Raw genomic sequence first — 27,837 nt, 5'->3', positions numbered from 1 at the left:
GAAAGTGTGGCATTCACGACCCAACGCTCATGCAGTACAGACCGTCCACAGCCTGCTTGCCAGCCTTTGCTGCTCTGGCCAGATCCCAAACACACTCAGAGAGAGAAAGAGAGAGAGGAGAGCAGATGTGGTGAGTGTGACAGAGGAGGGAACAGTTAGGTGAACTCTAGAGGGGAATCCTGAGAGCAGAAAGAGTAAGGCGAGTAAGGACACAGAACTTTCCACTGCTTGTATCCTTTCACATTCCACGCTTTTTTAACAAATACTCAAGCTTTTACCATGGAAGTGATTGAAGACAGCCATCTTCACCTGGAAGTGCCTGACTCGCACAAATCTCTTACCGAGATCTCAGAAGATGAAATCAACCTCCCAGCCTCTGATGATGAAGATGAGGCCACCGCTGAGAACAAAGCTGCTGAAGAGAAAGAACAGGCAGCTGAGGGAGAGAAAGGTGAGATGAATGGAGTCATGGTCCTGGCACTTCTGGACAAAATCATCGGAGCCGTGGACCAGATCCAGCAGACGCAGGCCGGGCTGGAAGTCCGTCAACGGGAGATGGAGAGATCAGTAACGGGCATCCAGGGTGAACTCACCAAACTGTCCAAGAGCCACACCACCACAGCCAACACGGTCAATAAGATGCTGGAGAAGGTGCGCAAAGTCAGTGTGAATGTGAAGACGGTGCGGGGGAACCTGGAAAAACAAGCCGGGCAGATCAAACGCCTGGAGAGCAACGAGAATGAACTTCTGAAGAGAAGAAACTTCAAAGTCATGATCTACCAGGTGAGCAGTTCGCACACAAAGAACAGTTAGGATTGCTTAGAGTCTCGGATGTTACTCTGAGCCAAAGTTGACATGCAGTAAGAGACCTAAAAAATGAATCTACAGTGGATAGACTAGCTCAGATTTTGATGAGGAACATTCATATTGAAATCTCTTACTTTACAATGACGTTTAACTGCAGATTTCAGTTTCTTGGCAAATCGGAGCACATGTTGAGATATCTTCTCAAACCCAAGATTAGATGCAAGATTTCTAGACCTTTTTCTCAGGAAAAAGTTTCCATTTGCTCTCCATTTATTGTAATTTTCGTCTAGAAGAAGCATTTGAGATATTGAACATTTTTCTTTGCTTTCATAAATTACAAAGATATTTAGTAAAAGACATCACAAATGTGTTTTGTAAATATGGTTTGCATTATACATTTGTACACAATGAGTGCAATATAAAATATGCAGGGTGCATCGCATGTCACAGTCATAGTTGGTAGGGTGTGGCCTTGGAAAAAATCACATCTACAAAAGTCTTCCAAAATTTTACCAATAATAAATATAAGTATGCTCTCTTAAAAATAAAGGTGCTTCACAATGTCTTAGAAGAACCTTTTTTTTGTCTAAATGGTTCCATAAAGAACCTTTAACATCTAAAGAACCTTTTTGTTTCACAAAAGGTTCTCTGTGACTAAAGAAGGTTCTTCAGATTATAAAAAGGTAAGAAACAGATGGTTCTTTAAAGAACCTTTGACTGAATGCTTCTTTGTGGAACCAAAAATGGGTCTTCTATGGCATCGCTGTGAAGAACCTTTTAAAGTGCCTTTATTTTTATTAAATTGTCTGTACACTGGCCCTAAAAAGTGTTTTCTTATCTAAATAATTAAAATATCTAAATGAACACAAATTAACAAAATATCAAAGCACACTTTTCAAGTGCAACATTTAACAAAAAGAGTTTGAGTTTAAAATATCATGCATAAGTTTACAGACATTTCCTTCAACCCTAAAACACGACAAAATGCAATGCGTAATTCAAAATATGGGTAAAAAAAAAAAAACTACGGAAAGTTCCCTCATATTGGCACATTGAGCCCCAGATGACTAAAAGCCATTGATCAAAAATGATAAAGAAAAGAGTTTTGAGAAGAAGCTTGTACACATGACATTGTATTATTCAATGCAACATGTAAACATTTAAAGATGTTACTTAAGTGAACAAATACTTTTTAAATAATAATCTAAAGCTTTTCTGGTGCGTACTAATGCACGTTTTTATGTCTGCATACACTATATGTTACTAATAGGCTACCTGCTGAGTTAAGAAGCAGGATTTTGTTTGATGGTCGCAGAATAAACGAACACTGACATGTTTTTACATGTATCTTCTCTCCAACATAGCAGTCATGCTGGATTAATGTAGAGAAGGTTTCTTTCTTTTTCTCAGAGATGGAAAATACCACAAGCAAAATCCAGAGACTATTTTAAAAGGGTGGGAGTGGTTTGTTAGGGAAAGAGGGAATGGAAGAACATGAACAGAGTAGAGGGGAGTGGGAAAAGCAAGAAAAAGGGTAGCTTCATGCAAAAATAGTCAGAGAGTTACTCAGACAGTCTGTCTGTAGTTAGAGAGTGTTTTTTTTTTTTTTGGCTGTATAATGCAATGTGTAATAGCTTGCAGCTTTGCACAGTGGCGCAAGAACATTCAGAGTTTCCACACAGTGAGTCAGAAGAGGCTGGTGCTGCCCGCCCCACGCACACACAATTCACTAATTGCTCTTCCGAACATCCTTCTTTCACTCATCAGAAAGGGAGGGTCTGTCAGAATTCCACCCTGTTATTATTTTGCAAGTTTAAGAGGATCAAATTCCACTCTTTTCATTCATTCAATTTTACGTATTCCTTCGTATATTTTTATATATTGGGTAATTCAACGTGATAAACATTGTCAAATGTGCTAATACAGATGCGAAAACTTGGTTGATGCATTGCAAGCATCCCAATAAACAATGTTCATTCTTGCATTTGAGTTGCCAGACTTTTGACTTCACCATCAGTTGTGTTTGTGTTTGTTTGGCTGAGAACTGCCCAGTTTGAAAGGAAGAAACTGTCTGACTGGCAAACAACCATTGGTGGTTTTGATTTTAAAGTTGAGTAGGCTAGTACAGTAATATTACGGTTGAATAACAAACACAGAAAATATATCACTAAGTATGTGTAGCCTTTGTGCTGACCAAATTCTGTTTGTCCAAAATGAATGAGTAAAGATTATTGCACAGACATAATTCAAAATCTATATTTCTGATAGAGGATATCTCATTTACTTTCACCAAAGAAACCAAGTTAAAACGAAATTCTGAATCTTGCAAAACTTTGGCAAACCATGTGACTAGTTCTTGGACCGTAACAAAAGTTCTAAAGACTGTGACGGTAGGGAAATGTTGTGACATTGTGATCGTTTGTCGGCCTAGTTTTGCAGTGCAATGTGTTCTGGACCATTGGCATTTGTCTAAGCTCTGTCGGTTGATTTTTTGGCTGATTGGGCATGTTGAATTGGCAGCGAAGCCCATTGGTGAGAGAGATCATTCTGATTTGGTGTTGTACTTGGCGAATCAATGCACTACAACAAAACAAAATTGACGAATACAAGAAGGCATTTTCATATTTAAAGTCCTAGCTCTTCTGGGTTTCTCTTTTTGAATAATTAATACTGAATACTGCCACCTGTTGGTATGGAGAGTTATTATCGTTTATTCAGGTGCATTTATTCACTCAGATGCTAGTTGATCGTTGGCTGTACTCTTTGTGGTGTAAGCGCAAGTAAAGCAAAACCACAGTCATCACTGCAAATTCTTTGAAGTTGATTTGGAAAAATGATTTTCGAAAATAGTTTATGATAATAGCACACTCTGTATCATTTGTGAATGCTTGTGTGAATTGTGCTCTGGCTAAATGAAATTAAGCTATAGTACTTAATGTAGACGTTTTTACATTCGTGCACTTGCATAGCATATGTTTCAGGCCTAATACATATCATATGCACATAAGTACTGAGCTCATCAGAGCCATGTCTTTTCACCAATGGCATGCAAATCTAACCATTTGATAATTACATACACGTCTGATTTGCATGCTTGGTGTCGAAATGTTTTATAGGACAAAGAGCGTTCTAATCATTTGTCTCTTTCAGCACAGTAGGCCAACGTTCCATGTTTCATAATTTGTGAAATATGTGTCTAACAGACACTCCAAGGTCATGAGTTAGAAAGTGTTTAGGGGATTTTTTGTGTCCCCGCCCAAAGAAGACGCCTGTCTTCTCACCCCACTGAGCTGTTCAGTTCTGAGTGAAAAGAATAACAGTTTTCATACAGCAGGGACTATCAAGTAGTATGGAAGTTACTTGACAAGCTACTGGAAGATCATAGTGCAATGTGGTTTGACTACAGCAGAGACAGTATTAAAGAGGGGACAGTCAATATTACATATTTGTAATGCTGTTATCACACTTTATTGCTAGGTTGAATAAAAAACAAATGCGACAATTTGTTTTTGGAGATTTTGGTCTTTTCCCTTTTTAAGCTGATAGGAATCGTAATTGTTGGCCTATTACCAGAATCTAGCTGCCCGGGGGTGTTACCAGTTAGTACTGCTGACTCTTTGCCTTCCTGACCCCTCTATATCATCATAAACATTCATCCTGTCATCTGCTGCTGCTACAACTGGCTCTCTGCTCTGCTTCTCGTGCGAACATGCTTTTGACATAATTTTATCACCTTCATTCTCTCTTTTCATTATGTGTTTGATATTTATTTGAGTGGGACAAAAGGTTTTTCAGATCAGTTGATACCACTTAAACATTATAGATGTGCATGATGTATTTTAAAAGTGAAAATGTCTTGCATTAAAGGGGTCCTATTATGCTCTTTTACAAAGTCTTTATTTTGTTTTAGGGGTGCACTAGAACATGCTCTCATGGTTGGTGGTGCGAAAAATGCATTATTTTTCACATAATTTACATTATTACAATAGCTTTCTCCCCATGCTGGCACAAATGCCTCGATTAGTTCCAGGTTTGATGAAGGTCCGCCTTCCGATAAACAAAATGTGTTGTGATTGGTTAGCAGTCCCACTGCGTTGCAATTGGCGAACAGCTTAGACAGCGTTTCAGTCCTGCCACGCCCCTTCCCAAAGCAGCAAGTTTTGTGTACAACTGTTATTGCAAACTAGATTAAAGTGATTCTTACATTTTAAATATGGATATTTTTCTTAAAAAAACACACTGGATTGCTAAAGGAGGCTTTTACTGACCCCAGAACCATGTGAGGCACTTTTTTATTATGAATCGACTTGTTTTAGACTGATGGAGAGAAACACTTGTCTATGCTGTTTAGTCTATGCTGTTCTAAAGCTTGGGAGCCAGGATTATTTTTAATATAACTCCGATTGTATTCGTCTGAAAGAAGGAAGTCATATACACCTAGCATGCATGGAGGGTGAGTAAATAATACGCTACTGTAGTGTTGGTCCTATCGTCAGCCTGCGAGATCGCCGATACATGATATTATCATTATTGTGCTAATTTATTTAATTATTTACATGTCCAAAACCAGCTCCAGCATAAGGCTAGTGAAGCTATCTACACTGTATGATGAATAAATCTCTTACCACATACTGCACACGTCTACGGCGTGGCTCTGACGCAGCCACCGATAATCGTCACTCTAGTCAATGCTAGACTAGAGTGGCTCCACATGTGTTTCGAACCTCTATACCGCACACGTCAACGGCACGGCTACCGGCGCAGTTTGCGGACACTTTAGTCAATGCTTGCGTTTATATGAGCCACCCTGCGGCTTGCTGAAGCATCCCAAAAGCAGCTGTCAATGCTACATCGCTTAAAGTTAGGCGAATCCCCCACCTCGTCCCTCCCCACCCGCCAACGTTTTGAATTTCTCCCTTTGGAGTGGACTTTGAGATTTGTAACTTTTGTAGATGCCCACACATACACACCACACACTGGCTAAAATTCAAAAAGTGAAAAAGCATAATAGGACCCCTTTAAGTTGCCATGATATTTTAGATATTGTAACTTTACAGTTTATTATTTGCAGCTTTACTTATTAGGACATCCATTTCGAAACCTAATTTAACAGGACTGTTTTTTTTTTTAATAAAACGTAATATTTGGGAAGACCTAAAGACCTCGTATTGTAGAAATGTTCTTTTTGCAGTCAGATATGATCTTTTTTCTGTGTGCAAAAGCATCCAATGACAATAGATGTTACAGAGAAAAAGTAATTATTTGGTTTGTAACATGTCAGCTGCTATGAGGTGACCCACATAACATAGAGACGCTTTTATTAGGCCACTGATAAGACTGAGTCATCAAGTCATCATCACATGCGAGAATATGTTTTTTTGTCTGTTTCTGTTTCTAATGCAGGAAAAAACTATTTATTATAAAAACTATTTATTTAAACTGCATTGTATTTAAAGGTTTATTCCCTGCACTAAAATGGAAAAAAAAAACTATGGAATGTTTTAAATCCTTGACTACAAAACATCTAAAGCATTTTAATAGCATTTATTTTTGCTTCTTGGGCCCTCTGGGCATGGATATAGAGGTGTACTCCAGTTATTATTCCTCTTCTATTCAGTGAAAAGCAGGGAAGGGAATGGGAGAGGAGGGTTGTGTGGTAGGGTGTGGTGTCTTAACAAAGTGGAGCTCATATTTACCGTGCTGATTCATACTTCAGGCATCCTCACTCCCCTGTCTCCATCTAGCTCTTTTGCTTCTCATCCCATTTTGCAACCACTCTGTTTCACCCTCCCAGTATATCACGCATTTATAAGCCTGCCAGTACCTTTCACACCCTGATACTCCCTGCCTCCAAAATCCTGATGGCTTATTGGCCTGAACTTCAACTCAAACTCTTGAACACATTCAGATAGCTGTTATGTGAGGAGTGTGTTTTGCCTTTAAAGAAAGGTCTAAATAATGAGGTATGCAAGCTAATTTGCTTTATATTAAACATAAAAATAAAACAAATAGCCTAACATAAAAATATAACAAAACATTTAAATAATTTTTTATATAAAAAGAAGAGCCAGAATAATTTTAATGATATTGTGTATATACTATAACAATTTAAAAGAAGGATTTTCTATTTTATTATATTTTTTCAAGTGTTATTTTCAACAGCCATTACTGCAGTTTTATGTTTTACCTCATCCTTCACTAAATTAAAGAATTGAATTTAGAATTATATAAAAAAAATCTTGCTAACCCCAAACTTTTGCTATATATAGGCCAATGCAGATATGCCAAGATAGTTTGTAAATTTCCTACTGTAAATATATCAAAACTTAAGTTTTGAGTAGTAATATGCATTGCTAAAAACTTAATTTGTGATTTGTAAAAGGTGATTTTCTCAGTATTTAGAATTTTTTTTTTTTTTTTTTTTTTTGATTTTGTGGTCCAGGGTCACATAATGGCCAAAAATGTAAACACTCAACACAGTTGGCATGTTGGACAAAACAAGGGAGACACAGGTTTTTATTAATACAAGGGGATATGTTTACAAGTTTGTAGTCTATTAAAATCAGGGCCAGATAATGGTCCCATTGGCAGCTCAGTGGTCAGATCGCACTGTACTGAATGTACAAAAGAGTCCTGGTTTGGCTTCAAGCCTCCGGTCATGCTGCCTGATGCTTTAAATGCCTGTAGAAATGGCTTATTGTGTCAATAAATCTTTTATTTGTGGCACTGCATTCTTAAAAAAACATATTCAAGAGTTTTGCTTAAGGCAGGCAGTGCATAAAATAGATCTTTCAGTACACCTTCCCACTTTGCTTTAAGGGTTGGATACAATTTCAGTCATATACGGTACAGTACACCCTTCATTGATGAACTGCCTTTAACTGAAAATTGATTGTTACAATAATGCGTTACTTACACACTATGGTGCTGTTTAAATACTGTGCAGTTGCTTTGACACAATCTGTATTGTAAAAGGCGCTATATAAATAAAGGTGACTTGACTTGACTACAGTACATCCACTGAACTGGTTGGTTAATTTCAATCTCGTCCTGTCTAAGTGGGAGATTCTTCATAAATATTGTTTTTAATATAGACAGTTTGTTTTGCCAATATTCAAAAGACTGGCTCTGTTGAAGTACCCATGCTATGAGCTCTATAACCTTTAATCTGAGCTCAAACACATTTTGTTTTTATTCTATTCAGAAATTCTGAACCTGGATGTGTATTTTTTTGCTATTTTGGTATCACAGCAACTTGATATTTCAAACAAGCAAAGATCTGTGAGAAACACAGCCTGAAATTAAAAGGAAAAAATTGGATCTTATCCACCTTTCAGAGACCGGAATGCTTTTCTGTGTCATGTAACTTACATAATTAACACCAATCACCCAGTGAAGTAAGTCCATAACTAATGTACTTTATCTGGCTCTAACACTGGTAGACCATATATGGCAAAGTTACAGAAATACTCCCGTTGTCTACGTCATTTAGAAAAGCCTATTTGTCTTCTGTCACTTTAGAAGCAATTTCAGCCAGGCAGGGGCTTTCTCCTTTGACCAAAGAGAGAGAAGCAGCACATCAGACCAGGAAGAGAAGAGAATTAGAGGAAAAGTGTGTGAAACAGACAGTAAGAAACGTGCAGGGTGAAGTCATGAGAATAGAAAGCCATCTGGGCTTCTAAAACACAGCTAGCATGCACACACATCTGTGAGAAGGGAAGGAAAGGCACTAGTGGTTGCTATAAATAGGATCTGCTGCATAGTTGTTTGATTATGAGGGGAGTGGGCTCATGGACGAGGCTGGGTTATTCTCTGTAATTGATCTGGAGCAGACGCTCAGAAAGCCTCATGTCCAGCCGAAGGCAACAGCAGAATGGATGGCTATATCCACTGCTGGCATGGCCCAGTGCTGTGTGTCTTTTTGAGTTGTTTCTGTGCAGTTAATCTTCAGGCGGGCATGAGGCATAGCAGCAGGACTTTGGCTCAGTTTGGCAGAGACTTTATCTTGTTTGCTCTTGATTGCCTACCCTCCATCTTTTCTCTTCTCCTTCTTCTCAAGGTTCTCTTTTGTTCAGTGTTGGGTAAACTTTTTTTAAACTTTTGAGCTACAAGCTAGTTTTATTAGTTCAACTACAGTTCAGCTCACTTAGTTTACTACACTGCAAATAACCAGCTACAAACCTTTAAGAAGTACATTTTAGCATACTTTTAAAAAGAGTACTTTTTACAGAAAAATGTACTTAAAATATACTATAACTGAATGTAATGATTTCTGACGCCTTATTGCATATCAATGGCAATTGTAAATGAAAATGTGTTATAGTTTAAATATTATATTACCAATAGACTTAAAAAAACTAAAATGCTGTTACTGTACCAAAAAATACATTTAGTAGCTTTAGTAACGTTGCTACAGTTAAGTTTAAAATTTTACACCCCCTTTCAGAATCGGCAAAATGTTCATTATTTTACCAAAATAAGAGGGATCATGCAAAATGCATGTTATTGTTTATTTAGTACTGACCTGAATAAGATATTTCACATAAAAGATGTTTACATTTAGTCCATAAGAGAAAATATTAGTTGAATTTATAAAAATGACCCTGTTCAAAAGTTTACATCCCCTTGATTCTTAATACTGTGTTCTTGCCTAGAATGGAGATTTGTACATTTTTCTTATTTTGCCTAAATATCATATTTTTTAATTGAGTACTGCCTTTCAGAGGCTAACAGAGTATAGTTACTGTACATGTTTCCCAGAAGACAAAATAAGTTATTGTACCCTTATGATTAAATTCCAAAAGTTTTCACACCCCAGCTAGTAATGCATGGTTTGGATCCTTTTGGTGCATCAATGAGCATTTGAACCTTCTGTAATAGTTGCATATGAGTCCCTCAGTTGTCCTCAGTGTGAAAAGATGGATCTCAAAGTCATTGTTGTTGGAAAGGGTTCAAATACACAAAAATGCTGGAAAACAAAAGAATTTGTGGGACCTGAAGGATTTTTCTAAGGAACAGCAGGCAGTTTAACTGTTCAGGACAAACAAGTGACTCATGAACAACTATCACTAAACAAAAAAACACAGCTGTGGATCATTCAGGTAACAACACTGTATTAAGAACCAAGGGGGTCATTTTTATAAATCCAACTATTATTTTTTCTTGTGGACTATAACATCTTTTATCTGAAATATCTTATTCAGGTCAGTACTAAATAAACAATAGCATTTTTGTTGTTTAACATTTTGCAGATTCTAAAAGCATTAAGGTACATTCTTAAAAATAAAGGCATCTGTTATCCCATAAAGAACATCTATGAAATCTTTTCATCTCACAAAAGGTTCTTTAACGTAGAAAAGGCTCTTTAGGTTAACAAACGTTTTTCACACTAAAAAAATAGTTATTTTGACTGCTCCATGAAAGGTTCTTCAGGGAACCCAAATGGTTATTTAATGACACAGCTGTGAAAAAACCCTTTTTGGAACCGTTAGGTTTAGTAGTTACTCCCACCAGTGGTTAGTTTCTAAGATGAATGATGGTCACAGTGGGCCTACAAAGAGGCAGCATTCTCCTTTGTTGTACAATAAACTATCCTGTTTGTATAAATGGTAACAGAACCATAAAAGAGAAAGATGAAAGATTGATCCCTGAGCATTTTTGGACTGAAATACACATACACTGCAAGGTTTGTGGAATCAAAAAACACATTTAAATGCGGGAGTGAATCCCCTAAAAAGTCACTCCCAAACATGTCAGATCTTTGCAATGTTTATATAGTATGTTGATATATTGTATATATGTCGATATATACACTTTGCATCTCACAGCTGTAAACCATTTGCCATTTCCTATTTTTGAACAAAGAAACATTTATGATCAGATGTATTATATTGTTTGCCAAACCGTTTGTATTTGAAATTTCAAAGCTTTTGTATTCAGGAATTCATTGATTGAGTAGATGTTCAGCATTTGATGCAAAGTAAAAAAAAAAACTAGTTGGGATAACAAGAAACAGAAGTCTGAATCAGTCTTTTTTGCTGCAGGGAGGATTTGGTACATTACTACGGCTGTACAGAGAGGATGTGCTGATGTTCCACACAGTCATAAATCTCTGTGTAAACACAAACCTCTCTCCTCCATTGTTATTGGAAAGAGTAACTCAGCAGCACCATGGCAACCATGATTGTGGTGCCGGGCAGCGCTCTAAATCAGTGGGCAGTACAGGCCGATGGCAGCTACATGTTCTGAATAACAAGCTAAATATTCTTTACTGTACTGCATATAGGAAAACGACAGTATAAGAACAGGGTTTCAGCTCGCCACAGACTGGAAACCGCCTACTTTGGTTATAAAACTCAAATGGCAATGAACGCTCGAGTTGCTATCCATGCTATCCCTGACCCAAACATTTAAGAAACATTTTTGAACAGTCTGTTGTTGATGAATATGGAAATAAAGAATTGCTTTGTGAGTTCCAGATGCTGCCAATGTTCACTTTCTAAGAGCAGCGTGTTCCAGTGGAATTCGGCCAGATCTGCCATTTTATAGCATGACTGATTTTCTGAAGTTTATACTGAACTCCACATGGACGTGAATCTTCAAGGACAGCCGCAATTGCTAAGACACAGTTGCCACAGTTGTCTCGACAGTCGCATGAGGGTATTGTTGTGTGGTTGCCATGGAAACACCCAGTGTTTATGCCATCAAACAGTTTAATTTGGTGTTGTAACAGTTGAACAGCTCTCTCTACCTCAACAACAGCCTCTGATTCATCAAACAATATTCCCTGCAGGGAAAGCTAGCATACCATCACTTTATATAGTCAAATCTCTCTCTGTGTGTCTCTCTTTCTCTCTCTCCTTTCCCTTTGAATCATTAAAGTAGAAAAAATAACTCAGCCATAGAACAGCTGAAAAGACTCTTTTCCCTAGAGTCTGTCCACACAAATATTTTCCCATTTCTCTCCCCTTATTCCTCCATTAATATAATAAGGGAGGATTATCAGTATAAAAGAATGGATAGTTCAGACTCTGAATACCGATGGGATCACATATGCCTATGATGGCACATTAAAGGACTGTTCATACAAAGAATGAGAATGCTAACTATAATGACTATAGTATCCACACCATTGTACATTAATGCTCTGTTTATTAAAATCTCAAGCTTTTATCCTCTGGTAGCAGAGGCTATGGTTTCAGGGCCGCAGTTCCATGACTGCATTCCTAGTTTGTGTGAGTACTAAATGTTCAAGTTGAATTTCTAACTTCTTTCAGTCAGCCAGTTTGGTAGGTGGTGCTATTTTCCTCTTTCCCAGCATGCTTGTCAATGCATCCAGGAGTGAAAGCATTTCTTTTCCAATTTGCCTTCCCAATTTTTTTCTCTTTCCCAGCTTTCTTGTCAGTGCATCCAGGATTGAAACCATTTCTTTTCCAATTTGGCTACTCCTTTATAGAGACGCTTTTCACATTTCCGGGGTTTTCAGAAGCTGATGTCATCACTGTTTGGCAAACTTCTATAGTGGTGAATGGAAACTACAGCAAATATAAAATAAAGCATTTATATCATGACAACTCTCTGAAGATTTTAGCATGGTAATAGATATGACAATGTTAGTGTATTTGGTCTTGGCGGGATAGATCTGCTACGGTGCTGCAAAGCAAGTACAGGAACTATATATATATATATATATATATATATATATATATATATATATATATTATATATATATATATATATATATATGTATGTATGTACATGAGCAATATTGCACAAGTAGATGTGAGATATGGCTGTATATTGGCACAGCTGTGACTCGGCCATAGGTAATTACAGCATACCGATATACAGCCATATCTCACGTCTACTCATGTGATATTGAGTTTATACAACAGTTCGATGGGATGAGTGCATAAATATATAAACAAAACAGTCTTTAAAAGCCCTCTTTTTTTGCAGAACAACTTCCTTCTGCTACAAATTCAAATCTAAAGTTGATAGTTTAACAGCTGAGCCCAAGCCTCCGTTACTAATTCCAAAACATCACTTTAGAACTAGTAGTGAAGGAACATTGAGATGCTTCATTAAAAGCTTTTTGTATTACTGTAGTAAAAGCTCACTGTATCATGTAGAGTATTATAAGAGAGAGAGATTGACTGGGCGAGTGTGATTACTTGCATCTGATACAGCATTCATTCTTCAGCTCACTCTCATACCAGTAAAACATTAGATTGAATGTCTTCTGAGGAAAGCGCTATCTTTGTCGTAACGTTAATATCCTTTCATCTAAGGCTGATTTCTGATGACAAGCGCATTGTGCATTGTTGATTAGCTGCATCAAGCTGTTAAAAAAATAACTTCTGTTTAAAATAGTGTTTATTTTTTTAGTATAACAGTCTTTACTGCTGACTCGTAAAAACTTTGTCTCTTGTCACCATGTAATGGCGGAACAATAGCTGCGTTTTCATCCACCTATTTTTATGCGCATTTTGGAATATCGCATAAAAAATCAAAATGCTCATAAATTCTGAAAATGTGCATAAAAAACTTATGCACACAACTGAGTAGGATAAACTTTTTATCCGATAAGGAAAAATGCTTATAAACTACACTTTTACTGAATAAATTCCTCCATGCGTATTAAAAACCGTGTTTGCTGATTTTCAGTAGGCCTGTTTTTTTTTAATAATTACACTTTCTGTAAGTTACTTAACAGTTATTTTATTTTTGTTAATAAATTAATAATTCTGTGTTTAATATAGACTAAGGCCCAATCCCAATTCTATTTTCTACCCCTTCGCCTACCCCTCGCCCCTTCCCCTTGTCCCTTGAAACAAAGTGTAAAGGGGAAGGGCTAAAATATTTCCCCTAAGAAATGGGACACCACTACAACACTGTGATACGTCATCATACGTTGTCGCTAGTTCCTAATGTTACGTCAGAGTACATGCGCAGATGTTTATCACTCATTCCAAGATGTCAAAATGTTGTCACGTTGCAAAAAGTACAAATGTACGGTGTACGCACCGTTCATTCACATGTGGCCGTAAGCAAAACAAATAACGCATTATCACATGCGCGGCAAATTGCTAATCAGTGTAGTGGTGCCTGGAGAAGTATATATGCTTCATTTGTGAATTTCGTTTTCAACTTTCTATTTGAACGCGTTCGTTTTCTGGATCCTTGGACTAAAATGTTTACAGGGGTTCACTTGTTTAAGAAATTTCTGATCGTAAAAATCAGCTTCTTTTTATTTGTAAGGTATCGTTTTTATTATTATGTACTGATTTAAATTACTGGTGCGGTGAGCGGGCGCAGGTGCAATAGGCGCAATCATTAAATACATTTCAAAGCAAGCCGGCTCCACGGTCCTGACTGCCTTTATTGGGTGTTTTGAGCGAATATTTACATTTATTCACATGACTGGATGTGGTGGACTGCCATGATTTTGGCGAATGCCGGACACTGAATAATGCGCATCAGAGGGGATTTAAAAAGTGGAAGTGTGGATACACCGTATACCTGCGTTCACCCTCCACTACACCACCGTTGCAAATTGCCGTGCCACTGGTCTTTCATGTTTCTAACATGCAGTCAAGTGTATATGACATAAAAATATATTTTGTAATATCGTGCAATCAGTGCTATCTGCTAGCAAACTTTAGCGATTTTTTTGCAAACGTTTATTTACAAAACAACACCATAAACACAAACACAAGATTGAAGGTAATATACATATAATGAAACATTGTCATGAAAATCCTTATTAAAGGCAAAAATTACTTATATTTACGAGTCTGCTTGCTCGAGTGAGCAGCCATGTTGGAAATTTCTCTTAGCCCTTCGTTTGAAGTGCGGTCCTGAAAAATCTTCATTTGGAGGGCTATCTGGCCCTTCCCCTTACCCCTACCCCTCCAACCAAAAGAGAAATGAGACACCCCTACCCCTTCACGTGAACGCGCCAAACGGAGGGGTAGGGCTAAGTGTAGGGGTAAGGGGTAGAATTGGGATTGAGCCTAAGTGAGTTTGTCGTAGGCCTACTCTTTTGTTGTCGTCCATTCAATCATTTGACGCCGAATTGCAGCTAATTCGAAAGTAAAAGTAAAATGCTCCTGCACGGGCATTTACAAGCTATTTTAAAAACGAAGAAAAGCGTGGGAACATGGGAAAACTTTAACGAACTACCCCCCTCGGTGATACCGGTATTGTCTGTGTTGCCACGTCAATTAACCGGTGGGATAATTTCCTTACTGTCACATCCCTACTACAATCCCTTCCATTAATTATATTTATATGAAAATGATTATTTTCGGTGACTTATCCTAGTTTTCTTAGTGAAATTTAGAGGAAGTTTGTCAGCAAGTGATGATTTTGTTCTCTTTGTCTTGTTGGATGGAAACGCTGCTTTATGCGCAAATGTTTTATGCGATGTTCCAGTTTTGCGCATAAGTTAAATTCGCATTTTTTGGATGGAAACATAGCTAATGAAACTAAAATCACCATTTCGAACACACGCACTGTTTCTCAATACTTAACACTGTTAATAAATACTACTATTATTTATATGAAATATTATATGAAAAATAATATTAATTAAACAACAACAACACCCATCATTAAAGTTGAGGCAATTCAGTCACATGTACACAGTCAGCTATATACAGCAATGAATTTACATAAACATGATAAGATTTTGCCAAAACTACTTGCTCTGGAACAAATAATAGTTTAGTGAAACCAAAGACTCTGATGTCTCTATGATGGTTAAACATGAGATATCATTCGTTTGCATAAATCTAACAGGCAGTCTTTGGTCTCATTAAACTATTATTTGTTCCAGAGAAATAGTTTTGGCAAAATCTCATCATGTTTATGTAAATTCAATGCTGTTTAACAGACCGCTGTCTTGTACGTTTGACTGAATTGCCTAGCAACTTTTATAATGGCTGTTGTTGTTTACTAAATATTATTATTTAATAAATAATATTTTATATAAATGATAGCAGTATATAAAAATGTTTAGTATTGAGAAACAATGCATGAGTTCATGATGGTGATTTCAGTTACATTGTTCTGCCTTTAGATGGCGACAAGAGACTTTTACGAGGACTTTTACACTGAAAAATAAAGTTATTTTAGTTTCAACAACAGCTTGACGCATCTAACAAATACACTGAGCAGTGCTGTTATCAAAAATCATCCTTAACAAATGATATTAAGGATATTAACGTTACGACAAAGATGACGCTTTTCTCAGCAGATATATTCAAACTATTTCTTTTAAGCTGAAGAATAAATGCTGTATCAGATGCAGGTAATCACGATCGCTCAGTCCATCTCTTTCTCATGTTTAATACAGTAATACAATAAGTTTTCAATGAAGCCATTGAACATTCCTTCGTTACTAGCTCTAAAGTGACATTTTGGAATTAGTAATGGAGGCTTAGGCTTAGCTGTTCAATTGTTAAAATGAGGTTTGAATCTGTGGCAGAAGGAAGTAGTTCTGTACAAAAGAGGGTTTTTAGAGACACTCCGCTGTTGATTCTTATGTATTTACACACTCGTGCTGGCAAACTGTTGTATAAATGAAATATCACACTCGTAGACATGAGATATGGCAGTATATCAGCACACTGTGATTACCTACGGCCTATGGACGAATCACAGCAGTGCTGATATACAGCCATATTTCATGTCTACTCATGTAAAATAGCTCATATATATGAGCACACACGCTCATACACACGAGCACACACACACACACACACACACACACACACACACACACACACACACACACACACACACACACACACACACACATGTTGGGTTTACATGTTTTATAGGGACTTTCCATAGGCGTAATGGTTTTTATACTGTACAAACCGTACTTTCTATTGCCCTACACCTACCCTACACCTAAACCTAGCCCTCACAGGAGATTGTGCACACTTTTACTTACTCAAAAAAACTCATTGTGCATGATTTATAAGCCTGTTTCCTCATGGGGACCTAAGAAATGTCCCCACAAGGTCAAAATCTACTGGTATTACTATCCTTGTGGGGACATTTGGTCCCCACAACGTGATGAATACCAGGTACACACACACACACACACACACACACACACACACACACACACACACACACACACACACACACACACACAGATTGATTATATATTTGCCATCTCAAATTTGCCATTACTTTTTTTTACTGAAACACCCATGCAGCAGCATTAACCAGTGCTCTGGGTGTGTGTTCACTACTGTGTGTGTGCACTTGGATGGGTTAAATACAGAGCACAAATTCCAAGTATGGATTATGGGTCACTTTATTTGGCCACACTTCACTTCACTTCGTTTTCTGTAATCTAATGCCAAGGTACATTACTTTGTTTTTTACATTAAAAAAAGTATAAAAACTTTGCTAGATTTAAAATGTTAATAACTGTAGTAACATGTAATCACAGAAAGTGAAAAGAGTCCATTAGGAGAGAAGGGTGGTTAAAAAAATCCTAGCTCCAACCCTAAATAAACCCCTAAACCTACTAATCAGGTCTTCGGGATTACTGGAAACTTCCTAAATTAATAGCCTGAATGATACTTGTAAGCTCTGATGAAGGGGAATAATAATTAAATGTTTATTTGATCTAAAATGCCACTTTTAGTGTGAGCTTAAGTTTCTTGATTTGTGTGAAACGGAATCTTACCAAAGCCGCTTGTGCTCCACATACACATTCCACACGTACTCCCTATCCTGGAGTTCCACGTTTCCATTTCCTGCCATGACGAAGTTATGTAACATGTCCGGAGGATTCCCTCACACATCCAGCGCTATATTCTTGGGAAAACCCCACACCCACTCATTTTCCCTCTGCTCTGACCCTGCTCTGGAGTTTGTGGGTGTGGTGGTTGGCTCGAATGGAAAGGTGGGGCGGAGGGGTGTTTTGGTAGGGAATCCCTCATTGCCATGGAGACCCGGCAGGCTGATGTGAAAGAACTCTTCACATGTGACTGAAAAGAGAGGCTTCTGTGAGGCAGTGGAAATATTTCGCCATCCACACAGAGAGTGTTTTCATTTATCAGTCTGCTGACATGTGGAAAAGATTTTCAGCTTACTTTTTTGTTCTAATGAGGATCGGTTCCCCCCAAAATGAGAATTCTGTCATTAAATGCAATCATTATGTTCTTTTAAATCTGTATGGCTTTTTGACTAAAACTTTATTTAGGTCTTTGCCATGCAAAGACTATTCATCATTGAAAGAAAACAAGTACCATACTACCAACTATGGAACCTTTCTATTGCACTAAAGTTGATTAAAATGTCCTTTCACTGAAAAGTTCTTTTGGGAACCCAAAATGGTTCTTCTATAGGATCAATGTTAAACCCCTCATTTGGATCTTTTATTTTTAAGAGTGTAAATGCAATCCATGTGGCTTCTGTGCTATATTCTAAATCTACTGGATCCACAGGATGAGTCAGTAATCTGAACCTTAAGAATAATTGGTTTACTAACTCTAAAGTGAATTTGAGAACCATGTTCTTAAACAAATTTGTTTTCCAGCAAATGAGGGTTTGGAAAGACATGTAGCCAAATAAATAATGACCAAATTTTCATTTTTGGTGAACCATAATGAAGCATTTTATGTCATTTTCATTTTTTCATCTCATTTGTGGAAATATAAAGTTGTGGTATGTGAGGAAAACACAAATTTATCTAAAAAAATGACAGGCACTGTCTGTAAAAGGAAGGACGGATAAATTAAAGTATAAAAGAAAATACTTTTTTGCTGACCAACTGGGGTTGAAGCCAGCTGATATCAGCATATGACAAACCTACTTGGAAACACAGGAGAGAGAGAGACAGATAGACAGACAGATAGAGAGACAGTTAACCAAACCTCACACCATGTGACACACACACACACACACACACACACACACACACACACACACACACACACACACAGTCAAAAGAGCTCTTGTTGTATCAGTTTGTTTACACACTGTGACAAACACACACACAAACGGACATTAGCTGTTGCAGAGATACACAAACAACTCTTCTGTTCATATATTATGTCAATCTCTGTAGCCCACGGCCCTCCGTGCTTCTGTGGTTGGCTCATGGAAAAGTCAAGCAGTCTGTGATGTGGTCTCAGCTCTCTAAGTGACTCTTATGTACTTACGTGTGTACGTGCAGAACACCTTGTGTTTAAGAAGAAAAAGTGGGAAAGCCATTGCATGACACCATTTTTCTTCCTAGACCACGATGAGTCAGCAACACAATGAAAGAAAAGAGGAATCCATATGAAAGTTGTTGCTGCACTGACTCAGATATACTGCATGTTACTTGTTTCCAAGACCACTGTGTTGTGTGTGTGTGTGTGCGTGTGATGGGTGAAAGCAGCTGGAATTGGATGGTGGGATTACTTGGTAATTCTCTTCTCTTCTCTTCTCTTCTCTTCTCTTCTCTTCTCTTCTCTTCTCTTCTTCTCTTCTCTTCTCTTCTCTTCTCTTCTCTTCTCTTCTCTTCTCTTCTCTTCTCTTCTCTTCTCTTCTCTTCTCTTCTCTTCTCTTCTCTTCTCTTCTCTTCTCTTCTCTCAAATGTTTTTGAACCACAGAGCTAGCTTAAATGATACAGGACATGTGCTTTCAACAATGACATAATTGTATCTGGTAGTAATCACTGATCTATTTCTGGATTATGAAAGGACAGCTTTGTTTTAGATTTAATTATATTGTGCATCGTTGTGCTTTTTTATTGTTTCACATTGCTAGGCACACAACAGCCCTTGTGAAAAAGAAGTGTACTTAATTGTGTGGAATGTGCACTTCAAATCTTCGAAGTATATATTTAAAAACAAAACTTTACTTGCAGATAATGTGACCTTGGACCACAAAACCATAGCCAACAATACATGGTATGTGTCAAAATTATCGATTTTTCTTTCATGCCAAAAATCATTAGGACTTAATTTTTAATTAGTAATATGCATTGCTAAGAACTTCATTTGGACAACTTTAAAGGTGATTTTCTCAATATTTTGAGTTTTTTGCACCCTCAGATTTCAGATTTGTATCTCAGCCAAATATGGTATATGCTAACAAACCATACATCACTGGAAACCTTATTTATTCATTTATTTAAATTTGAATTTAATGAAATTGACTAATATCATTAAATTAAGTAGTAATATCACAGTGCCTGAAATTAGTTCACAGCTAGGTTAGCATTTTGCACATGAGCTGCGTGATATTACTGCACCTGCTTCGGCCATATTACGGCAGCAAACTTCCTTTACTATTACGCTGGAATGGAAGTGTAGTTCCTAATCTTACCGGCCTAGAAAATCGCAGCTTTACATTTTCCGCCGGTATTAGTACATGATATAACTACAGAAGAGTCAAGTTTTAAATAGGACAAATATCGAAACTCGTTGGTCATTTTTGAAGGCGATGATATTGGTCTAATAGGATTCAATAATCTATGCTAAGATATGCTAAAAGTGATATCGGCAGAACAGGAGAACGGCTGAATGGATTTCAAAACGGTAAAACTCAACTTATTAACTCGGGGGGAGTTGGAGAATGAGCCTATTTCCAAAAAAAGTGGAGTGTTCCTTTAAGTTTTGCCAAAAACACTGTAAAATGTTACTATATAAATTTAAACTATAATACATTGTAATAATATTACGTTTAGTTTAAACTTTAGTATGCACTTAAAGTATATACTTAGAGTATATTTTTCCATAATAAGTGCTCTTTTATAAACAGTATATTTCACAAGGGAGTACCCTTGAATGTGAAATGAGTGTCCTTCAAACGTTGTGGTCAGATTTGCAGCTCTTTTTACAGACCATGTCAATAAACTAACTTTGACATGACGTTTATTTTCATTTCTCTCCTATATAATAGAAGAAGAAACCAGCCTTCCTCTGATCCATAGTGCAAACAGCAAATGCGTCATGCATTTTACACGGATAGACTAAATATGGACTGTTCAGTGCATAATAATAAAAATATAAAGGGATTTCTGTCTCATGGTTTGAGAGGATCTAACCTTTCAAAAGGGAACAAGTTCAAAGAGATTTTTTTTTCATGGGAATGTGAAATGTAACTCCCTCGCTCTTATCGTTCCCCTCATACACACATTTACTCACATTTTCCAACAGTTTCTAACGGTGGAGTGCGTGTTTCCCTTCCTCTCTGCTCGATAGAACAATGCAACATTAACTTGAGAGAGGCACTTTGGGATGTGGGCTCACCAAGGTGACTGCCTGACTTCCTCTAACATGTTTTCCATCTTACTGTTCCTCCATTACAACTGCTTTGAGAGAATGTTGTTTACTTAAAATCAGTGACCTTCTGACCTTTGGGTCTTTAGTGCCTCAGATTAGATGCCCTTCTAATATTTTGAACTTCATCATAGTCTGACTTTGAAATAACACTTTTATTGCATACTATTACACAAGTTCATACTTGTGTAAATGAATGTATCTAAATACCATTCCCTTAGTTCATTACCTTAAAATGTATAAGGGGAGTACATTGTTTGTCATAACATAAGAAGCTATTGTGCTTGTAGGAACATGGATTTGAAAAAAGCCTGCAACATGACCTCTCTACTGTCAGATCTCCAATGTTTTATTTACATGTGAAAAGCTGACAAATAAACAAAAAAGTCTTCCCTGTTGAAAAGACCAGCTACACACAGGTTGCTTTAAAAGGTTCTTCACAGTGATGCCATAGGAGAACAATTTTTGGTTTCACAAAGAACCATTCAGTCAAAGGTTCTTTAAAGAATCATCACTTTCTTACCTTCTTTAGGTTCTTCAGATGTTAAAGGTACTTTATGGACATTTTTCAGGCAAAAAAAAACAAAAAACTAGATAGCACACATAGATGTTAAAAAGATGTCTGTTAAAGATCGCTTGATCTGAAAAGCATCTGCTATATACAAACATCTGACAGATGCCTGTAAGGTGTAGATTTACATACATTCTAAATAATCTTAAAGACATCTAATCAACATCTAACTGACATCTAAAAAGAAACGTCCAATAGACGTATTGCAGATGAGCAAACACAAATATATCTTCCAAATGTAAATACAGATGTCAAATAGACATCTCTGTGATGTACGTGTTCTATCAGGGAAGGTTCTTCTATGACATTGTGAAGCACCTTTATTGTGCTATAGTGTATGCTGGTTAGGTATGTTTTGAAGCATGGCAGCTTAGTTGGTCCTGAGATAGTTATAAGCTGGTTATGAGCTGGTCCAGCACATGACCAGCTCATTACCAGCTTATAAATAGCCCTGGACCAACTAGGACCAGCTTAAACCAGCTGCCATGCTTAAAAACATACCTAACCAGCATATGCTGGTCCTTTCAACAGGGTTTACTTAGACTAGATAAATAGTTTGACACAGTCCCAGATAACACATGTACATCTGCAAGATGTCTGTTAAAGATCTCTTGATCTGGAAAGCATCTGCTGTGTACAAACGTCTGACAGACGTCTGGAAGATGTCAGTTTTACATATATTCTAAATCATAAACATCTTAAAGACATATAATCAACATCTAATTGACATCTAAAAAGAAATGTCCTATAGACTATTGCAGATGAGCAAACACTCTAAAAAAAACGTCTTCCAGATGTAAATGCAGACGTCAAATAGACGTCTCTGTGATGTATGTGTTTTATCAGGGAATGTTCTTCTATGGCATTGTGAAACACCTTTATTTTTAAGAGTGTATGCTGGTTAGATGTTTTGAAGCATGGCAGCTGGTTTAAGCTGGTCCTTAGCTGGTTATGAGTTGGTCCAGCACATGACCAGCTCATTACCAGCTTATAAACAGCTCTGGACCAACTAAGGACCAGCTTAAACCAGCTACCATGCTTCAAAACATACCTAACCAGCACATGTACGTCTGCAAGATGTCCGTTAAAAATCTCTTGATCTGGAAAGCGTCTGTAAGATGTCAGTTTTACATACATTCTAAATCAATGTTTTAAAGACATCTTAAAGACATCTAATAGACGTCTATTTGACATCTGATATGAAACGTCCAATAGAAATATTGCAGATGAGCAAACTATGTCTTGCAGATGTCTTGTAGATGTAAATGCATGCGTCAAATAGACGTCTCCGAGATGTACGTGTGCTATAAGGGGTTATTGTCCCTGGCAAAATTTTGTGGGTGAAATCTGAGCAATCATAAGTTTGTGAAAAGGCAAAAGAGTTGCAGGCAGATTGCTCATGTTCAAGTTGGTCATGAAAGATTCATAAAAGCTAAAAACCAAGATGCTTGGTTTGACGTGACTTCTCCGACCGCCACACATCGCCACACTTTTGGCAACGGACAGTTGGCTTTTTTTTTCCGCTAATGTGACCGCACATGTAGAGGGAGCAGTCACAAGTCCATTTGGGTGCAAATATTCTAACTTTGACATTGACAAAGCTCTTGTTGGTCTTATTAATTGGCTTATACTTCCCTCTCTGTTTGACACATACATCATCTTATGAAGCAACCCAAATATTATGGCATAATTTTACAAAATACATCTGTGCCCATGTAGTACAAACAAGTTACATGAATGAAGACACTGTGTCTCAGTATATGTCTGTTTTATGTGCGTTTGGAGGTATATAATTTATTCAAATACAAACACCTCCAGCAGCAGCAAAGACCCTTACAGCACAAAAAGCTTACCGACACTTTGTTTGCTTGTTTGTTGGCTTCCCTGTGTTGATCATTTGTTCCAGCTCGATGCAGAGGAAAGAATAAATCAAACAACATGAAAAGACATCCTTATATTTGTTAGTTTGGCCAGGGAATGTTGGCAGAGACATTTAGAAAATGGGATGACTCAATGTATCACATTGACGGAAAATATGTCTCCTTTACAAACAAGTCAGAGCATTGTGCTGTAAGAAAAAGAGTGTGCTTGGGAACGAGGGGCTTCGCAGGGTGGAATGCTGGGAATTAGGGTCGGGCAGGAGGGTGGGTTGGAGACAGGTCGGAAGGGAAGGGAAGGGCGATGAAAGAATGGAAGAACAACAAAAGAAAGAAAACAAAATCTCTGCTGAGGAACATAAGAGGAACAGCTCTAGCTGTGAGTCGTGCATGTTCTCCATGTGTCAACCTCTGTTAAAATTCATTTAAGGCATATGCACATGCTTGTTTGACATTACAAATAGTAATGGTTACAAAAGGTTTAGACCTTTTAATTAATACAAACCGTACAAGTGCATAATAAAATGTTTGAAATGTTTGTAGTCAGCCTACAAACATCATAAAATCATATTAGTGACCCCAGCGAAATCAAATACTGTGTCTAATAATGGTTGTGTTGTGAATTCAGCATGTGCGTGGGAGTGCTTTTGTGAATGTGTGTAAGGTCACCATTAATGTTAGCACGGAAACTGAACAATAGGGCCATTAAATGGGATAAATAAAGACAGGACATTGATTGTTTTGGCAGTGCTTGGTTTTGGAGATCTGTTACATGCTTTTGGCAAAAGAAGGCTTATTAATTTCTCATTTCCTTGAGGAGAGAGATACAACCGTGGACAAAATAGATGACATTTTCAGCAGAAAGTATTAGTGGTTCTTGCATAATGGTAGCAGCATGATACAATAAGCAAATGACCCACCACTTTTTTCTTCATTTTTGTATCTAGATCAAGATAGAAAGTCAATTTACAAATGTTTTGAGCAATGTGTATCTGCTTAGCTTAATCGCTGTGAATTACATTATTATTTTGGTGTCTCTCTGCAGGATGAAGTGAAAATACCTTCGAAAGTCAGTGTGGCCAAGTCTATGAAGTTTCCAGAGCCTGTGGAAGGAGACGCTGAAGGTGAACCCAAAGTGGCTGCAGAGGAAGGAGGAGAGGACAAAGAGAAAGTCCATCTGGACCTGTCCTCTGATGAAGAGGAGGTTGAGTTTGAGGAGACCATTGAGGAGTCTCGAGCAGAGCGCATCAAACGAAGCAGCCTGCAACGCGTCCAGAACATCAAAACCGCTTTCTCCAAGGAAAAAATGGAGAAAACCAAGCAAAAGACCAAGGATAATTTGGAGAAGACCAAACAGAAGACCAAAGAGAACCTGGAGAAAACTCGCATGAAGACCAAAGAGAACTTGGAAAAAACCAGGCAGAAGACCAAGGAGAATCTTGAGAAGACCAAACAGAAGACCAGAGAGAACCTGGAGAAAACACGTCACAACATAGAGAAAAAGATGGGCAAGCTCGGCAATCGGATGTCTGTGAATCCCGAGCGCAAAGAGAAGATCAAGTCCTCGCAGAAGAAGGTGGTGAAGTCTTTCACTCCTGACCACACCATCTACGCTCGCTCCAAAACGGCTGTCTACAAGGTTCCACCGTTCACCTTCCATGTGAAGAAGATCCGTGAAGGAGAAATGGAGATCCAGGGAACCGAGATGGTGGAGGTCAGCGGGGACGCAGACGAGGTTGAGAATGCAGTGATGGAGGGAGGAGAAGATGAGGAGATGGAGATGGAAGGTGGCGAGATGGTGGATGAAGACGACGAGACAGAAGATAGTCCTGAGATGAGAGTGCTACTCGAGAGAGGAGAAGAGCTGGTGTTGGTCGAAGACCATGAAAGAGATAGTGATTAGAATTTGTATGTGTGTTTGGGCGCTTACACATTAGAGGAGCTTTAACAGAACTTTTGTTTGGTAGGACGGTATAGACGGCTCAGTTTGATATCAAATTTGATTTCTGAAAACGTATCTCTCTGAGATTCTGATCAATGAACTGATACCTAAAGAGGTTTTGGTCGCTTAACAGAGCGTCAGTTTTACCAAACCCTGATTGTTTTCTTCCACCATCCTCATTAAAATATTTGCAGTGTTCTCTGATATAGCATAACTTCTAGTGTTTAAGCGCCCTGAGCATGTGTGCTGTACTGCTAGTCCAGATATTGGATTCTGCAGGAGAATGTGAATGTGTCTGTTTGCATGTGTGTATTAGCATCTTTTCTAGCAGCAGAATGTTTCAAATATAAGGTGACTCCATTCAACTAACATATATGCGAGTGAGAGATTTACTGTACTTGTCCAAGTAAATTAGTTCCTTGAGTTAGGGTGGGGACTAGGCGTGCCAACCAATAAGATGCAACATGGTATCTGGGAACATTTTTGTGCTAGATGGACAGGATGATCAGAAAATTGCAACTATATGAAACAGATAACAGACAGATGGTTTGATCAAATGAGTAACAGACTTGTTGGAGAGGTAGTTCTTTTGTTCTAGAAGATTATTTGGTCACACTTTGTAATTTAATGGCCTTAACTATTATGTACTAACATTAAGACTATGAATTTACTGTTTAACCACATTCCCACATTTACTGTTCAAGAGTTTGAGGTGTAATTAGGTTGAGGAGTAATGGCTGGGTTACTGTTAACAGTGTAACTACAAAATAAATAAATATGATAAATATGTTTCATAGAGATTAAGGCCATTTAATGTAAAGTGAGACCAATTAGTTTCCTTCATGTTCTAGTTTCATATGTAAAGCTACAGACAGTTCTTCACCTTTCATAGAAGGTGGAGGAACAAACCAAGACAAGAAAACCTGAAGTATTGCTTCTAAGTGCTCATTTTTATATATTATATATATATATCTTTTATATATCTTAGAGTTTAATAAATAATGTTACATTTCCTTACAACATGCTGTCATAGTCAAAACTGTTGCACACTGATTTTTTTTTTGGTTTCAATGTGACAAATTACACAAATAGTAAATAGTATAAAAGAAGAATATGAAACCACACTTAAACATCAAAAATGATTATGTGAATATATGTTTTTGTATGTAAGTTTACTGGAACATATTGACAATTTGGTTTCAGAATAGCACTGCAGGCTTGCTCAACAGACACCAGTGCTCTTTACCCAACTAAAACTACTGTTTGTGTAACATTTGCACGTCCCCTGGTGGACATGTGTGGTAATGTTGTAATAGGCCAATGAGTGATGAACTCTTAGCCTCATTTATTGATCTAAGAGCACAAAAGTTATAATAAGCCAAATTGGTATGAGCTGCAAAAGCTACAGCTTAATGCCATCAACAGCTCTGATCTTAAATTAAACATATATGATAATGAATCACTGCTATTACTTAGAGCACAATCATTTCTCAGATTTAACTTAATTCTCTTCAATGCTCAGATAGTATCATTTCAGCAATTGTGTATCTTGCAAACCTTTTACTCTGCTTTAATCATCTTAGTTTTTTGTTTATTTTTGCTTGTGTAGCTGATGATGCATATGAATACTCTCTTGTAATGTCACACGTCTTAACCACTAATGTGTTAATAAAAGAAATCATGCTTCACACTCCATGAGTGTTGTTTCTTATTAACTGTTAACTGATTTACTGTTGTTTTGTACGGCATTTTTACAAATACAGCAAGTATTTTCAGTTGAGGTAAAAGTTTACACCCCCCTCTCAGAATCTGCAAAATGTTATTTTACCAAAATAAGAGGGATCATAAAAAATGCTTGATATTGCATAGTAGCATAATAGTACTGACCTGAATAAAATATTTGACATAAAAAATGTTTACATATGTTTTTTGCTTAGAGATAGTTGTTCAGTCTGCCTGCTGTTCTTCAGAAAAATCCTTCATGTCCCACAATTTTTTTGGTTTTCCAGCATTTTTGTGTATTTGAACCCTTTCCAAAAATGGCTGTATGATTTAGAGATCCGTCTTTTCACACTGAGGACCACTGAGATATTCATATCCAACTATTACAGAAGGTTCAAATGCTCACTGATGCTCCAGAAGGGAAAAAAAAAAACATTAAGAGCTGGGGGTGAAAACTTTTGAACAGAATGGAAATTTGTAAATTTTTCTCATTTTGCCTAAATATCATATTTTCCCATTTACTACTGCCCTTCAGAAGCTACAGAAGATAGTTACATGTTCCCACAAGAGAAAATGAGTTAAATTTACCCTGATTTTCACATTCGAAAGGCTCTTAAT

The 27,837-nt window shown here is 37.4% G+C and overlaps 1 protein-coding gene across 1 annotated transcript; it reads left to right on the top strand.

The window, feature by feature from the left end:
* cavin1b (caveolae associated protein 1b) lies at positions 1-27,187 on the top strand. The gene is made up of 2 exons (XM_073831077.1): positions 1-783; positions 24,601-27,187. Exons 1-2 carry the CDS (start codon positions 280-282, stop codon positions 25,456-25,458), a joined length of 1,362 nt encoding a protein of 453 aa, XP_073687178.1. The 5' UTR covers positions 1-279; the 3' UTR covers positions 25,459-27,187.
* The last annotated feature ends 650 nt before the right edge of the window (positions 27,188-27,837 follow it).

Source organism: Garra rufa, chromosome 24 (assembly GCF_049309525.1).
Source record: "Garra rufa chromosome 24, GarRuf1.0, whole genome shotgun sequence".
NCBI classification, from domain to species: domain Eukaryota; kingdom Metazoa; phylum Chordata; class Actinopteri; order Cypriniformes; family Cyprinidae; genus Garra; species Garra rufa.
The sequence above is the reverse complement of the archived record's forward strand: the minus strand, read 5'-3'. Positions and strand labels throughout refer to the sequence as shown.

What these genes read in the sequence shown, in the direction of transcription:
- cavin1b (XM_073831077.1), top strand. Translation starts at nt 280, where the DNA reads ATGGAAGTGATTGAAGACAGCCATCTTCACCTGGAAGTGCCTGACTCG. An exon ending in TCAAAGTCATGATCTACCAG is followed by an intron (nt 784 to 24,600) that starts GTGAGCAGTTCG and finishes GTCTCTCTGCAG; the next exon opens with GATGAAGTGAAAATACCTTC.